This window comes from Papio anubis, chromosome 5 (assembly GCF_008728515.1).
Source record: "Papio anubis isolate 15944 chromosome 5, Panubis1.0, whole genome shotgun sequence".
Taxonomy (NCBI): domain Eukaryota; kingdom Metazoa; phylum Chordata; class Mammalia; order Primates; family Cercopithecidae; genus Papio; species Papio anubis.
This window is the reverse complement of record NC_044980.1, coordinates 116,020,357-116,037,664: the sequence shown is the minus strand read 5'-3', so window position 1 is coordinate 116,037,664 and position 17,308 is coordinate 116,020,357. Positions and strand designations below refer to the sequence as shown.

The 17,308-nt window shown below is 40.8% G+C and overlaps 1 protein-coding gene across 1 annotated transcript in view; it reads right to left on the bottom strand.

Moving 5' to 3' along the window:
• PRDM6 (PR/SET domain 6) overlaps window positions 1-17,308 on the bottom strand; it is a 104,499-nt gene that overhangs the window by 12,077 nt on the left and 75,114 nt on the right. Inside the window, exons 6-7 of the mRNA XM_003900042.4 lie at window positions 10,304-10,646; window positions 1,861-2,037 (exon numbers count right to left, since the gene is read on the bottom strand). Of these exons, the coding sequence (XP_003900091.2) occupies window positions 1,861-2,037; window positions 10,304-10,646 (520 nt within the window). The remainder of the gene's footprint in view (window positions 1-1,860; window positions 2,038-10,303; window positions 10,647-17,308) is intronic.

The following is a 17,308-nucleotide window of genomic DNA, read 5'->3' as shown; positions in this document are numbered from 1 at the left end:
GGTAGCCCATGCAGCTCCTTAGGGTAAATTAGAAAAAGATGCCCTCTTTGGGCTACTGCAGCCTCAGGGGGCAGAGCATGGTTGGCATAGTGCAGACTGGATTTTAGGCCCCATCCTGCCCCCTTAGCCAGATGCTCTTATGCAGTGAACAAGCTGCACCTATGTACTGCAACAAAAATTATCACTATTTTGATTATTAATACCATAAATTAAACTATGTTGGAGAATAGTTAAGAATGCTGAATAAAGTAACTAATTATTGAGGAGAGGAGGGACAATCACCATCTTTTATGAGCTTCTCCCTTCACTGGCAGACAGAGAGGAAGGCAGGACCCAGACCACAGGACTCTGTTTCCCGAGAAGAACCTGGCCTCAGGCTGAGCACAAAGTGTGCCACGACAGCAGGTCTGGATGGAAAATCCTGGGTAATGAGGCTCCGCGAAGACTTCTTGGCTGAGACTGGGCAAGGGGATTAGTCTCCTACTGCCTGAATCATTTCCTTTCTTGTTTGATCTTGTCCCACAGAAGGTACATAAGGGGGTAACTCTATGCTCTTTTAATTCTCCTTCTCAAACAGAAAAAGCCAGTATAGCAAATGAGTGAAGAGAGCTGTAAGAGGGTTGAACTGAAAAGAGTTCATTACACAGACCATTAAAAACTGCTCTGAGAACACCAATCAACCACGCATGCTGGATCACACTCTCAGGCCTTTCCACCTGCTGTTTGGATTGCCAGAAATACCTTCCCCCATGCCCCGTATGTCTAGAAAGCTCCTACTCATCCTTCAAAACATATCTGAAACATCATCTCCGCCAGATAGCATTGATGACTCCATTTCTGTGCTACTGTGAAACATCATACATACATGTCTTACTTTTGTACTGTTGTACTTTTCACCCTATAATACATTTACTAATTGGGTTGCCCCTTAGACTATGAAGTTTTCAAAGATGGAGAAAAGGAGGAACAGCTAAATCTCATTCATCTTTGTATCTCCTGTACCTAGCAGGGTGCCTAGCACGAAAGTACATACTTGGTAAATACTTGCTGAATGAATGAACACATATATAACTGAACGAGTAAACGAATGAATGAGTGAACAAGTGAATGAACAGACCATCTTGCATGATTCAGATGTCCACCATTTGGATGAGTGTGCCATGTGTAGAAACACACTCTCTTGCTCAGATGCCATTACCTTGCCAAAGCCCTTAGAATTCAACTCCATCTCTTTCCACATTCCCTGAATCCTCAAAAAGTCAATGTACTCTGGGTTTGGTTTTGTTTTTCTTTTTTCACCAACATGGTAATTCTAAAGTCCAAAGTATTCACTGAAAAGTCACAAGTTGGCTGCTATAATAGGTTCAAACTCTTTAACACATAGGGAAGAGGAGGATATATTTCATCAGAATCCTGAAGGGTTCAAGTTCTCCAAGAGGGGATTATTCTGATGTTCTAAATTTGTGGTAACCTTTCTGATGATCATAAGGCTTGCTGATGGTCACAGGAGCTCTGTGCAGCTCCTACATAAAATTCCAGAAGCACAGATCATCAGGGACTGAAAAAAAATATATTAAAATTATTTACTCCTACCTCCTCATTTTAATGAGGAGAAAACAGACCCAGAAGATTCGTCTCATGACCAAGGTTGGAAACTTGAGCCAGGACCAGTGCGTAGGTTTCCTGACTTCATTTTTCAAATGTCAGCCACTAAACAAGCAGATTCGTTTGCAGCCTGGACACTGGCCTTCCAAGTAGCCTTTGCCAGCTGGCTAAGCTGGGCAGCACTGTGCTGATGCATCTGCTGGCTCTTGGGAAAGGCTAAGAGAAAGAGAGGGTGGAGGGTTAGCCACTACTTACTTGAAGGGCTTTTCTCCAGTGTGGGTTCGGATGTGGTTGTTGAGGGTGGTGGCCCCGGCAAAGGCACGACCACAGTAGCCGCACTTGAAAGGCCGGTCACTAGAATGAGTGACCACGTGGTTCCTCAGTTCTGAAGGTTGGGAAAAGGACTGGGAGCAGTGGCCGCATTGGTAGGGTCTGAAACAAATAAACAGACTGCCTGGTCATTATTTTCTGCATTGGTCAGTGGAAGTCAGAATCATATGACAAGGGACCAAAACTTTTTGGTGACATCTTCTGTTTCTAAGACAGGGCATAGAGTTTTGGCCACTGGATTCCCACTACTTTACTTGTTGCCACAGGAACAAAATTCACAGAGCTGCTGAGACACATCAATTCCCAAATGAATATCGCTTTCCAGTACTAATTATACCACTTTGGAAACCCGTAAGTTCTTATTTTTATCTTCCTCCAGGCAAATGTTAGGGTACTTTTGTAAGCAGTGAAAGTACAGACTTCATTAAGCAGACTGTTACAAGAGAAAATATATAATTGCCTCTTATGCTTCCATGGCACTTTTATCTTTTCAAAGTGCTTTAAAATCAGTTATCCAATTTAATCTTCACAATAATCCCCTGGGACAGAGAAAGCAGTTGCTATGATCTCTGTCAGTTCAGAAAACTGAGGATAAACTGTCCTCCCTGGACACAAGCTCTTGATACTAAGGCCATTTGCTAGGATGTTTGGACCTTATCCTAAGTACCAGGTAAACACACAGGCAAGTCAGCAAGTTAACATGCATGTTTTAATAGATATTAAACTATGGTGGACTTATAGCATAATCACTGTATTGCACAGATGAACACAGATGTACACCCAGATGTGTCTCTTTGTCAAAGATATCTTTGTCAAAGATATCCTGACTTCTACCTACTATTCCCTCCTCCAAATACTTATCCACCAGATCTTTCTCTTGAACATCACCTCCCCATTTGAATCTGGCAGCAAGGCATGATTTATAGCAGCACAGAAATGATGGGATGTCACTATGCTTGCAGAAGGATGACTCTGATGCAAAAGCAAATGGAAGGAAGTGATGACAAATACCTGATAATTAGCAAGATTATCAGAGCATATTCTTCCCAGTTCATGAGAAGTAAATCAATTTTTGGTTTTAATAAAATAGATTAAAATTCTGTCTTCTCTACAGAAGTTCTTCTGCTTACTTAAGCAGAATCTGGTGAGTGATATAAAACCCGGGGAGTTTTCCCTATTTGAAGCTATTTCGTATCATTCCTTGACAGGGTTCTAATTTGTTTATCAAAATTTTTGTTCAGATAATTAATAATCTGTCGTGAGGGATATTAACAGCATTCACTAAGCCCTGGCTTGTAAGCCAGACATTTCTGGCTGCATTTAGAAACCAATGGTGAAAGCAGACTTAATTGCTCAACCTTTAACAAATGCATAAGCTCCAATGACCAGAAACCAAAATGAAGGGCTAGGAGACAATGGTGACCGAGCATGTACAACAATTCAATTAAGTGCAAAATAAAGTGTACCCTCTCATTTGTCAAGTGAACTGCTTAATTGTGGCTACTTGCCTCACTGAACACAAATACTATTATTTTACCAGGCTTCAGCACACTGAGCCCTGATTGTAGAATTTTTTAGCTTGATTAATAGCCCAGGATTGGTCAATAACTCAATACTATACAATTTTAATTACTTACATTTAGAAATCTATCTAACTGCTCTCAAATAAGTTTCAAAGAAATATATAAAAAGTCTTTGTTAAGGAGTTTATCAATCTTGCCAAATTACACATGCATTTTATTATAATTATAAAATAATCCTTTGAAAGCCATTAAAATTATACATAGATGAAAATGTCCTCCTGCCAAATCTGTTCTTTGTGGTAAATATTAACCTTAAAGGGTTCCTGAAAAAACAGTTGTCTCAGGGTTGAATTTTCTTAAGTGTTATTGAAGATGATAAACAAAATAATATATTAATATATGCTATATCCACTGACAATTGATTTTTCTAATAGTGAAGGGACTATTAACATTTATTAGCCTCTGGTTATCTATTTTTAATAGCTACTGCAATAAACAATGAGCCACTAAATAAAACCAATTAATCTTTTCTTTTTTTTCTAACTCTGCTGTCAAAAGTTGGGGTGATTTATTTCTCATAGTCAGAAGTCAATCCATCCTTTTTATGTTAATAGTTCATGGTGGTAAAGATTTACACACAGGAGAGCAGAAACGACCACAGAGAGGCTTATGTTGAATTCTTATATCAAAATAACACCAATGGAAGGCAAATCGGATTCTAAAACATCACCTTTGCCTGGCACCGGCTTGAGAGGCATATGCTAGGGATGCAGTGACCTATGGCAGTTTTTAAAACTTTGCAGAACTCAGTTTGACTGAATGCAAGGGGCTAGAATGGGAAAGATAGGGCCCCTGACTCTGATCAGCTGTGGCATTTGGACAAGCCACTCAACTTCCCTGACTTGTTTTCTCATCTACCTGGTAAGGGGAATGGACTGAAGATGATGATCTCTTGCATCTCACCATGCTTCTTCTCGCTTTCAGGTAATTGACAAATGTGCATCACCCAGGAAATCTGTATAATACACTGCCTCCCACGATACAGCATCACCAATATGATCTCTATTCTCCATCACGTCTACAAGCCAGCTCCCTATACATGGAGCTTTCTATGGTTTTGTGTGTGTGTGTACATGCTCATTGGAATATGGAAAATCTAAATGCATTGGTAATTTTTTGAGACAGGGTCTCACTCTGTTGCCCGGGCTGGAGTACAATGGCATGATCTAGGCTCACTGCAGCCTCAAACTGCCGTGCTCAAGTGATCCTTCCACCTCTCAGCCTCCTGAGTAGCTGAGACTACAGGCATGTGCCACCATGCCCAGCTAATTTTTATATTTTTTGTAGAGACAGGGTTTCACCAGGTTGCCCAGGCTGGTCTCAAACCCCTGGGCTCAAGTGATCTTCCTGACTTGGCCTCCCAAAGTGCTGGGATTATAGGTGTGAACCACTGCGCCCAGCCCCAAAATCTCCTTTTTAAAGCACTTTATTCTCTCCAAATTATCACAGACATACAGCACTTCATTCTTCTCAAAGCAAAGGCAATGAGCATGCCTCACAAAGGGATAGTATCTCACAATCACAAGTAATTTATGGCTTTTTTTTTTTTTTACAATTTGAGATCTTTAGTAGTGTTATCTAATGATGGAGCGGTTCTGTAGCTGAGCTACCCAATACTGGAGCCACGAGCCACATGCAACTGCTGCACACTTCATGTGTGGCTAGTGTGCCTGAGAAACTGAAGTACTATTTTACTTAATTTGGATTAATTTAAATGTAAATAGCTGTGTGTGGCTAGTTCTGACACAGAAATATCCAGCTTGATGAAAAAACAGAAAAGTGCTCCTTATTTAAGAAAGAAATAATTGAAGAACAGAAAACACCTGGGTAGATTTAGTTGGTCTATATCAATGCTGGTAAATGTTTAAGCAGAAAGAAGGAAGAGAGACAATCTTGTACATCCCCTGGCACTCCTGGTCACTGGCAGCTCCTTTGCCAAAGATAACTCCGGTAAAATGTGCAATTAATTTGCTTTTAATCTGTAACTGGTTTGGTGTATACATGGGAAAAGGATGAAACATTTAACAAAATTAAGTATGGTTTGGCTTAAAAATATTAATCCTGCTTTGATTTTTCTTTCATGGCCTCCAGGACAAAACTTGTTCAGTTGGGGCCACATTCTCTCCTTGCTCAACATCAGCCAGCCCAAGTGCAAATCTCCCAAGACTTCAAAGGGAGATTACTTAGGTCACTGCTGGCTGTGTGGAGTGAGAAAAGAAGTTAGTTCTACGTAAGGAGAAAAATATTTCAGGACAGTGACAGAAGGGCAAGACCAAAGAGCCTGAAGAACATCAAAGCTAGGAAGAAGATAACCTTCACACTTGGTGGATAGGGAAGAAGTGGGACACAAGAACACTGATACATTCTAAGAAACTATGATGATGAATTTTCTCCAGGCCCCTCCTATCAGAGAGCCCCTTCTAATGTCATTTTAGCCTCTGGTCCCACCATATCTCTTACAAACAATGATACTTAAAACACAAATGTGAATAGGTGACGGTGTGCCCAGGAGGCTGAAGGCAGTCTTGCCCCATGTGGCACAAACAGTCAAAAAGGAGAAAGGAAAAGAAAAGGGATGCAAAATAAAAATAAGCATTATAAAGACACTTTGTGCAGAAAATAAAAGACAACATACTTGTCAGAAAACAATCCACTGTGATTGAAGGCTTTGCTTACCCCTTTCTGGAGCATACCCCCCACCAACATACCACCCCAATAGAAGTGTTGAGAGTTTCTGCGGCAGAAAAACAGAAGAGAAAAGGGATTTCTAACTCCTGGTACAAGCAAAAGCAAGAAAAGCTACTTTGGCCTAGGCAATAAGCTTATGCAAAACCCCAAATGTTTATAAAGTCCCTGAACAAAATTTTGGTTGATTTAGATTCCAACAGCTTCTTCTCTTAGAATTTATTCAGGAAAAGAAAAAGTCAGTAGCCTGGGAAAAAGGAGGAAGATTTTCGGTCTTGCTTGTTTAACAGAACAAAATCAAGAAATAATAATTCCGTGGCTCCTGTACCCTCATGGGTGTATTTTTTGTCTTTAGTGCTGATTTCTACTTTGCCAGGTCAGACAGACTTTTTTTTTTCTGTGTTAAATGTGAATAATGCAGCAGTTAAAAAAAAAAAGTGAGGCTGGGATCCCTGAGCATCTACGGATTTCTTTCCTTTTTATCAAGGCATAGACTGTTGATGGTACCTCACATGAAAAAGCTCATGAATATAGACACAAAGTCTGTTTGGATGGAGGTTCAAATATCTGGGGTTTCATGGCCACATATTCAGTCCATTGAATATAAAATCATTTGGACCTCAGATTCAAGGGCCTGTTTCAAATTTGGACTTGTTTGAAACTCTAACTTGTTTTACCTTCTGACTTTGTCTCCTCTGTCCCCCTTTCTTGCCTTTCTTGTACCTGGTTCTAGCAAGATTTTCCTATCAAAATAAAAGCTTTTGAGTTTTTTGAACAAGGGAAATGCTTTCTAACTATTCAGCCTTTTCACTGTAAATGGCTGAATGGGCATATATGGCTAAAGACTAAAGGCCAGCTGATCTATGGAATCAATCACTAAAGAATATATGCACGGGGTTGAGCATCCCAAATCTGAAAATCCAAAATGCTCCAAAATCCAAAATTTTATGAACAGCAACATGATGCTCAAAGGAAATGCTCATTGGTGCATTTCAGATTTCATATTTTCAGATTTGACATGCTAACCCAGTGAATATAATGCAAACATCCCAAATCTAAAACAACCCAAAATCAAAAAACTCTTCTGGCCCCAAGAATTTTGGACAAGGGATACTCAACCTGTATTCAGCAGTTGTAATCCACATGGATAATAACCATAAACAGGTTCCAAACATAGCTACTGTCAGAAACAAATTTGATGTTCCATTATAGTTCTGTATATTTTTCCATTTAGCAATTCACCCATTTGGTTAAGAAATTATGGAGAGTATCTCTTACCTCCAAACTTTCTAGTACAAACAGAGAGCATCCTGGGTTCCGGAATAGAAATGAGCCATTCCAGCCCTTTATAATAAAAGCAAATTATGTATCTAGAATGAAACTAGGGGGTCCAAGTGACTGGGTATCTCCCTCTATTTCCCCTTATCTTCAACAATCAACACAGATGTGATGATGTAATTCAAGCATCTCCTCATCATTACTAAGAAATATTGTACTTTATTATTTTGCTTATAAAGGAACTGATCTTTTGAAGTAATTTTTTATTTTAACTTACTGGAGAATGATGGTGAACACCTCTCAAGTCTTTACCAACAAAGTGCAGGGAAGGAACCCACTGCTTCAGTAATTTAATCCTGCTCTGGCACCTTCCCAGATAACAAGCCCATTACTTCACCTCATCTGGAGAGGCTGGCAATTCCACACTTGGACATCTGAATCAAATAGGCCCATCAGGGTCCATGATAAGACAGGAGTCTCATGCCGCCTAGATTTTTGCCAATAACTCTAAATTAGCTTGGAATCAGTACAGACCTAACAATCTCCCACTGAAATGTATTTTGAATATGTAAGCATTCTAGTTTTTCAGGTATTTTTTCTGATAATATACATAAGTATATTACGAATTATGACTATTATTTTACAGGACAGACATCAAAACACATACATACATATATATACACACATATATACACACACACACACACATATATATATATATATTTTTTTTTTGAGATGGAGTCTCGCTCTGTTGCCCAGGCTGGCATGCAGTGGCACGATCTCGGCTCACCGCAAGCTCCGTCTCATGGATTCATGCCATTCTCCTGCCTCAGCGTCTCGAGTAGCTGGGACTACAGGTGCCCACCACCACACTTGGCTAATTTTTTGTGTTTTTAATAGAGACGGGGTTTCACCATGTTAGCCAGGATGGTCTGGATCTCCTGACCTCATGATCTGCCTGCCTCAGCCTACCAAAGTGCTGGGATTCCAGGCCATGAGCCACCGCACCTGGCCCCACACATATGATTTTCTAAGTGTAACTGAGGTCAGACAAAACAGTCTGTTTCAGTATCTACCTACCATGAAATGGTTTCACTGCTTTATGTGGCATTCAGCATAAACTCATCTCATCTCATCCTCAAAGCTAAACTTTGAAAGTTCTAATATCCAGAAATTTTCTACTATTATTTTATTTTACCTGGCATAATTAGTTATTATGACTATAATGAAACTTTGCAAATAATAGAGCCAACCATCTGAATTCACTCTATTTAAAAAGCAAGCTTATAATCAGATTTTAATGCATCTTCTGTATTTTAAAGACTACTAAAATGCTTTGCAAACTTAGAAGAGACATATCTTGAGGTTCTACGTATACTTGCAAGGAAGGCAAATTTTAAAAAAAGAAATCCTTTCTAAATGAGGAAAACAGTTTCAAACTTTTGTATCACCTCTACACCAATAGTACTAAGACGTGCAGAAGTCTGTTGATATTCTCACCAGGGGGCTCGCCTATTGAAAATAAAGATTGTGAAGACATAGCTGCCTTAACAACCCTAATTAGTGTTTCAACATTAATTAGCTACAGCAATGTTGATGCTAAGCAAGTGGTTTTTCCAACAGCACAAATACAAATCTATGCATGTGTAATGTGCATATGTATCCTGTAACTGATTAGTATTATTTTACAAAATATCCACTCCCTCTCCCCAAACCTCCACCCTCCCTGACTCTGCTTGGGTTTTCTAGGCACACTGTGTATCCTACAGAGCTGGGAGGGAAGAGCTGGGTGTACATTATTAGGCGAGGAGAGCCAAGTGGCTTGCTTAAATTAGTGGGAAAATTAAGAAAATAACCCAAGAGCCCTGCTTCCAAGTCTCCTACCCCAGCTTCAAAAATTATCTTCTGCTTTTATATTCAAAGTGCATTTTGAATGCTATTCTTAGATACCTGGGTTTTAATCAAGTTTTCATAGAACATGAAGGAGAGATAAAAACACAAGCAATCCTTTCTTATTGAATTAATTTGATTTTTGTCTTTTGCGCTCCCAGCTATCAAAACTGTCAAATAAACCGGTTTTGATTCATAAATAATAGTTCCATTATATCTACTGTGCCACTCGTCAGAGTACCTGAAATTTTAATTCACTTGTTCAGCTAAATTTCATCCTCAGTTCATGGCCATAAAATTCTTTATTGACAAACTTTCAAACCAACTTTGACTCTGAGGTATCTAGTCAACATTTTTCTTCTGTGTGGATATTAGTTTATTGAATAAGTGGCATCTGTTTTCCTCCACATCACTAGCAGAGTAGGTATTTCCTTTTGACAGCTTTGCAGGATTTATGGGTTTGCATGCTCTGAAGAAAAATAGTACTAAGCAAAAAATTCCAATTCATTACCTCTTAGTACTTAATTAAGTTCATACCCACGGCACACTGGAGGTGAACCCTGAAATGACTATGACAGCAGCACAGCAGCCAACTATATTATCTTTGCAAGACAGAGAAGATTCTAATTATCCTGACCTCATTTTTCCATCTATGATATTCATAAACATTCCTTCTATTTCTCTCCCTTTTAGGCTTGGGCAGAACTGTTTGGAAAGCAAGTGCAGATTCCTCTCTGCAGCCACCAACCTGTCTGTGCAGTCCTTATATGCAAGAAAGTCAAGCAGTGGTCTCACATTTCTCTCTGACCTTCCAGAATGCAGACACCACTTATCACAAGGCTTCCCCTGTGGAGGTGCTCAGAAGTTGGCGGGCAGGCAAGCAGTGGGTCTCACTAAGCAAACACACTGTCAGCAGTGAGAGTCAGGGTTACCTGTCGGGGTTCTGTGTGCACACGTGCATCTGTAAGAGGATCCGCTGGGTGAAAGTCTTAAAGCACTGCCCACATTTCCAAAGATGCCAGTCACTGAACTCCGAGTGGAGCTGGCTTGTGGAAGTTGGGCTTGCAAGGACTCGCTGGTTTTTCACGTTGATTTGATTAAATCCTGATTCAATGGGCCCAGACTTATCCAGAAGAGAGAAGTTCCTGCTGCACGGAGTCTGGGGGAAAACAACGGAGCGCTGCTGGGTGGTAGGGGCGAGTTTGCTGCTTTTGTTGAAGGGCTGCAGGGCGTCTTGTCTGCACATGGCTTCCATTACCGTTGAAGGGACATTTACTAGGAGAATAGCAATAGTTTAGAAGATCAGTTTTACTAGGCTTTAAAATAACCACAATAACACATACTTTAAAAAAATCAAATAAATCAACATTTTAAGAATTTGTGTTTCTGGACTCAGAATTAACATAACCATCTGATTTGAGGAGAAAAAAACTATTATCACAAATTAATAACTCGTCTGATGCCTATTTATTAAGCAACTACTATATGCTCAGGATTGTTTTACATGGTCTTTGCCCTCATGGAGTTCACTTACGACTTGAGACATACAGGAGTCCATAGTGAGCACCACACTGCACCTATGCCTGGAGGGAGTTTAGATGGGAGGCACAGCAAGGGAGAGGGAGAGAGCAGGGGATGTTGCCCAGAGAGGGTAGCCCTGAGAAGTGCAGAGAAAATAGATTCAGCTTGACTGGTGGAGAATTTCAGGCTTTCCTCCAGACCTTGGCAGCACAGGATAGGTATCCAGGAAAAGCTATTTGAAGAGATGAACAAGATGAAAGACACCTGGAGGCAAGAGAAGTCTACCACGCAGGTGGGATAGGAAGGGAGATGGGCTGACTGAGCAAGGCACGGGATCTGGTCACTCTAGGAATAATGATTGGGGGTCAGAAGGAGACCTCAGAGGGCCTTAAAAGTCCAAATAAATAAATAAGAGACTTCAGACCTAGGAAATAGATACAGACCATTTCTGAGCAGAGGGATAGCAAGAAATATAGAACCAGTGTTCAGGAAGGGCTTGAGAGAGACCTGATTTACAGATGTGATGCAAGTGGATAAGGAAAGAGTAGGAGGCAACCAAGTGTGGTGCTTGTGACTCAGGCTTTGGAATCTGTAAGACCTAGGTTCAAATCCTGCCTCTGCCTCTTATTAGCTTAGTGGTCTTAGGCAAACTATTCAATAGCTCTGGGCTGCAGTTATTCCATCTGCAAAATGAGGACAGTGGTACTAACGCTTCTAAAAAAATAATAGCAGCATGACGTGGTGGCTGAGATGGCTGAGGTTTTAACTCCACTATTGACCCTTGGGCAAGTATGGAACATCTAAATCCATGACTTGGTCCCTGGTATAATGTAAAATAGTCACTCTCAGGACTGAATGGCATAAAGCAGAGGTAGCATTTAGTAAAGAGCTTGACCTATGGTTGACACTCAACAGATGTTCGGCCCTATGAGTCTTAGCATCCTGGTCTTTAAAGTCCCCTTTTACGAGGTTTAAATACATCAATGAAAGTACTTATTACAGGGCCTACCATGAACGGCAACTACCATTTTTATTATAGAAGAAGAAGTGATGGATGTGAGGGAGATGGCCCTAAACTGGGGTGGTGGCAGTGGAAGTGGGTAGAGAACTAGAAGAAATACTTCTGAGGAGATAAATCTAATAATATATCTAGAATTTGTTGTTCTTTTTATTAAGATGTTAGTGAGTTAATAATATTTATAAACTATTTGCTGGTCATTCCATAGGTCCAGAAGTGATTAGAACCTAATAGGCTTAAAAAATTCTTCTTTTTTTAAGTAACTACTACATCTATGGGTCATTTCAAGGCTCAGAGAGATTAAAGTTACCAGGTGGTCAAGAGAATGAAATTAGAGACCAAAAATTTTGAAAAGGATGATCAACAAAAAGATTGTGATAGCAAGTAACAAAATAATGCAGACTATGGCCATTGGCCACCGGTTCAAGGCTGCGTGGCAGGAAACACATGACCTGGGAGCACTCATGCCCTGCCACAGACCATCGCTGAGAATGCTACCTGGCACGAAGATGCAGGCATCCTCAAGGGTAGGGGACTGTGACTGCCACGAAGCTCTGTGCTCAAGTGGACAGGGAGATGCCACGTGTGAGCACAGAAAGGGGTAGGTGTGCTGCCTAAGCATTCTTCAACTCAGAACATTCTGTAGAATCACATGTGTCAAGCAAATCCAACCAGAGGACTAGCTCTGTCTGCAGGGTTCTGTCGGCATAGCCCATACTGTCTTAGGAAAGAAAAGTAAAGCAAGAGACTCGCAGACCTGGAAAGAGTCTAGAGTTTGTCTAGTTGGCAGTTCTTAACCTTAGCTACTGCACATTAGACTCACACAGGAGAATCTTTAAAAACTACATTATAATCTCTCCATAGGGCCTGGGCATCTACATTTTTTAAAGTTCCCCAACTGCTTCTAAAGCGAAATCAGGGCTGAGAATCACTGATCTAATCCTACCTTTTCCTGTTACAAATGACAAAAGCCAAGTCCCAAGAAGGTCCAGTAACTTGCCCTGGGTCACACATTCACTTAAGGACACATCTAGGTGGCAAGTTTTAGCTTTCAGACTTATAAGTCAGAATTTTTTTTTCTGACCATACACTCATAGCATCTCTGCTCAACAGCTGTGTTTCAAAATTTAAAGGATGTTTTTACAGCTAGTACATTGTTTTGTGTGTATTATACATAAATACACGTTATATATACTTATGTTATACATATATATACATGTTATAGATACTTATGTTATACATATACACACCTACCTATGTATGTTTGTATGTATGTCTTTATTCTATATACAAATATTTATGTATATTTGAATTCTGGGGCAAAAGCATATAATCAATATAGAATTTGTGGACCGTTTTTACACTTAAAAAATATTTTATGGCACACAGATTGTTACTTTTTAAGTAGGCACTGAAAGACAAGAAGGAATGTTTTGCCATGTTCTGGCATTTTAAAAAATAAAATATAAAAACAGCAGCATTGTCACAGATTGGGGTAGAACCATCTTGTTTGGGCTTTTCATTACTAATCCAGAAGAGGCAAAGCACAGGGAAGCCCACAAGGTTTTAGGCAACACTAAGCTTTTACAAGCCAGGCAATTTCAGACTAACAGGAAGTAATGCATGGTGAGAAAACCATAGAATGAAGATGTCATCAACATGCAAGACAGCGGGAAACACTGGCCAGCCACTTCACTGTAGGAAAAGGAATAAAATGCCTTTGGGGGAAATAATACAAATAATACTCTAAGTGTAGATGATAGATTCTGAGCTCTGACTTACACTCCTAGAAAGTAACCTAATTGAGCCGGGTGTGGTGGCTCACGCCTGTAATCCCAGCACTTTGGGAGGCCGAGGTGGGCGGATCACCTGAGGTCGGGAGTTCAAGACCAGCCTGACCAACATGGAGAAACCTTGTCTCTACTAAATACAAAATTAGTCAGGTATGGTGGCGCGTGCCTGTAACCCCAGCTACTTGGGAGGCTGAGGTGGGAGAATCACTTGAACCTGGGAGGCAGAGGTTGCAGTGAGCCAAGACCACGCCATTGCAATCCAGCCTGGGCAACAAGAGTGAAACTCAATCTCAAAAAAAAAAAAGTAACCTAATTGATTAATTCTAAAAAATTGTTAAGGTCACATAACCTTTATATTAAAACAAAAGAATGTGTGGGTGACAGGGGAGTAGGGATGAAGAGAGATTGATTAATGGGTAGAAATGTATAGTTTGGTAGAAGAAATAAGATATAGTGTTTGATAGATCAGTAGGGTGACGATAGTTTACAATGCTCTATTATATATGATCATGCCACTGCACTCCAGCCTGGGTGACAGAGCAAGATCCTGTCTCCTAAAAAAAATTTAAAGCAGCACTTTTTAGAAGACAAGATTATTCTTCTTAAATATCAGCCTCACTGACTATGGCCATTAAAGGTATAAACTAAACACAGGAAATTTTCAGAAAAAGGACAGGAAATTTCATCCCAACATAAGAAAGAAAACATAGACAACTGCAAAAGGTGCAGAGATGGCTTATTAAAATGACCAAAAAGATGAAGTGGTTTCTGCATGAAGCAATATTGAGCTAGTCAATCTCTTCAGTCTGGAAACGCAAAGATTAAGAGGAAGAGGGCAAACTCCCAAAGCCTTAAAGGATACCGTCAAGGAAGAACATGAACTCATGAAATCTGGACAGTTAAAATATTGAGAGAGGCAAATTCAGGATCTATAAAACAAAGTTCAGTTTACCCCTTCCTCGTTCATTCATTCAGTCCACAAATAGTTGCTGAGCATCTATTACATGCCTGACCCTGTGCTAGGCACCATGGATATAGGGGGATCAGGAAAGCCATAGTCACTGCCCTCTGGCACATAAACTGTAGTGGGAAAGACAGATATTAAGCTGATGTCTTTACAGATAAATATTCACTCAGTTTCACCAAATGTAACATTCCATTAATTTCACCATTATAATTGTAAGTCACCATTAATTGCAAAACACCTGCCAGTTTCAGAAAGATTAAAATGTTAAGAAAAAAAATACATAAATTTTGGAATTGTCAAAGTACAGTTACGACAAGTGTGGTAAGTGCTGTTAGAGAAAAGAAAGGATGTCAGGAAATGATAAATCAGGGATGGCTAAACGTGGAGTATGAGAGAATCTGAGTCCTGAGGGGGTATACGGGCATCATCCAAGTGCAAAGGGAGGAAAAGGCAATGCAAAAAGATGGAATATCGGCAGCTTTGCCATAGAGTCTTGTACCATGCTGAGGTAGGAAGGAGCTCAGGGCACTAAAGGAATGGAAAAAAAGGCAATGTGGACAGAGAGAGAAGAGGAGATGGGCTGCAGCCGAGGCTGGAGAGGAAGGCAGCACAATTGTCAATGCCTGTGGGAGCTGGACAGGCCACAGAAATATCTGACGGGGTGATGGTAGACAGGTTAACACAACAGAGGATGGTGGGGGCGGTAACATTCTGAACAGGGTATGGCCAGTCTAGAGATGTTTGGAATCTAATATTGTAAAATACTATATGGGCCATAGAAAATGTTTCTGGAGACTCTCTGTGACCCATAGGCTATCATATTAAGGAACTGGGGATTTAGCAAAGAGTAATGGCAAGCCAAAAAATTATTTTAAGTTCAGGTGTGAGATGATCAGATTTATGCTTTAAAGGCATCACCGCTCTGTATCGGTAAATAAACAAAGTACAGAACAATGTATACAGTGTGCTACATATACATGTGGGAGAATGACAGCCAGAGAGTAAAAGGGGGAATATTAGATGCTTGAATGGGCAAAAATTATCTCTGAAAGAATACCTGAGAACCTGCCAACATTACTGATGGCATCTTGGAAGGAGACTTACATGTCCACAGTACTTTCTGCATTTTGCTCTATGGGACAGAGCTACCTATTAACAAAACAAGTGAATAAACTGAAACAATAAAATAAGCAAATGGTTGAAACTTCACTCTGGCCACCATGAACTAAAGAAAGAAAGTGTGAAGTCGTGCAGAAGGCTACTGCAGGGGTCCAAGCCAGAGTGGATGGTGACACTAGTCAGGTGGCAGCAGAAATGAAGTAAAGAAATGCATTAAAAATATGCAATCAACAGGACTTGGTGGTTGATTGGATAGAAGGGTGAGCAAGGGTGAGGTGTCAAGGTTTCTCGATAAAGCAATTGGATGATTGGGAGTGAGAGCTACTGAAAGATGGGAGAGGCAGTTAGTGGGAGTGAATAGAGTAGTTTTAGTTTTACGCAGGTGTAGTTGGAGATGCATGAGAAACATGGAAGTGAAGATGTTGCCAAGACAGCTGGAGAGGAGCCTGGGGCTCAGTAAAGAGGTCTGGATTGAAAATGGAAATCTGGGTGTACCTGTCTTAAATTAGGTCACCCAGGAAACAGACTCTGAAATGGGGATTTGGGGTTTGGGGATTGCTCTCAGGATCAACACCTGTTGGGAAGTGAGGCAAGCAGCACTGGGCTGAGGGAGGAGTTTAACAGCTCTGGAGCTGGAAGGAATGAATGTCCTTTAGGGTTGTCCTGGTTTGAGGTAAGGGAACCAGTCCTTTATACATCCCACATTGACCAGTCACTGGATATGGGCTACTGTGGGAGGAAGTATGACCAAGGGTGAGGTGGTTCAAGTGGACTAAAGGTAATTCCTGGAAACAACTCATCCAAGATGTCAGCCCGCTACACTCCCACAAACAGTGGGAATGAGCGCCTCCATCCAGTAGCAAAGCTGGGCTTGAGGCAGCACACCACAATATCCTACAGCATGCAAAAAGCCAAATCTCTCATAACAGTGACTTTCCCTGAGACCTTTGCCATTCGTCTCTGTCAACACCTTTTTTAGTGGGTGCTGCCTTCTTGCTGGAGTCTTGTAGAAGAGTCAGAAGCATCCCTGGTGAGTGACTTCTTTGTTCTTCTAGGAACCTACAGGTTTCAACAGCTCTAGACCAATTTTTATATTAGTCTGTTGGCTCAGGGTTTCCATAGCTGGCAAGTAGTGCAAAATCAAGCCTCATAACATCCTACGGCTAGGGCTAGTTTTTAGAGTATGACTGTTTTTACCAATGCCCCAAGATGGACAGTCCCTTAGATTACTGGCTTGAGGGCAGCATTTTTCTATTCCCCATTCAGGGACAGGATAGTATTTTTTGGCTCCTGATTCTAAGCCAACCCCAGCTTTGCACTGTACACAAGAGGCCTGGAACCTGGACTCCTCCCAGCTGAATGACATAGAGAGCCTGACAGCCACAAGCTCACGCTCTCTGTTGTGGCCACCTCATGCAGCATCTGCACGGTGTTTGATATCGCGGTTATGTGCTTATGTGTTCTCTTCTAGACTGAGCTCCTTTAGGACAGGGCCTGGGTTTTTGCACCTATCACAATG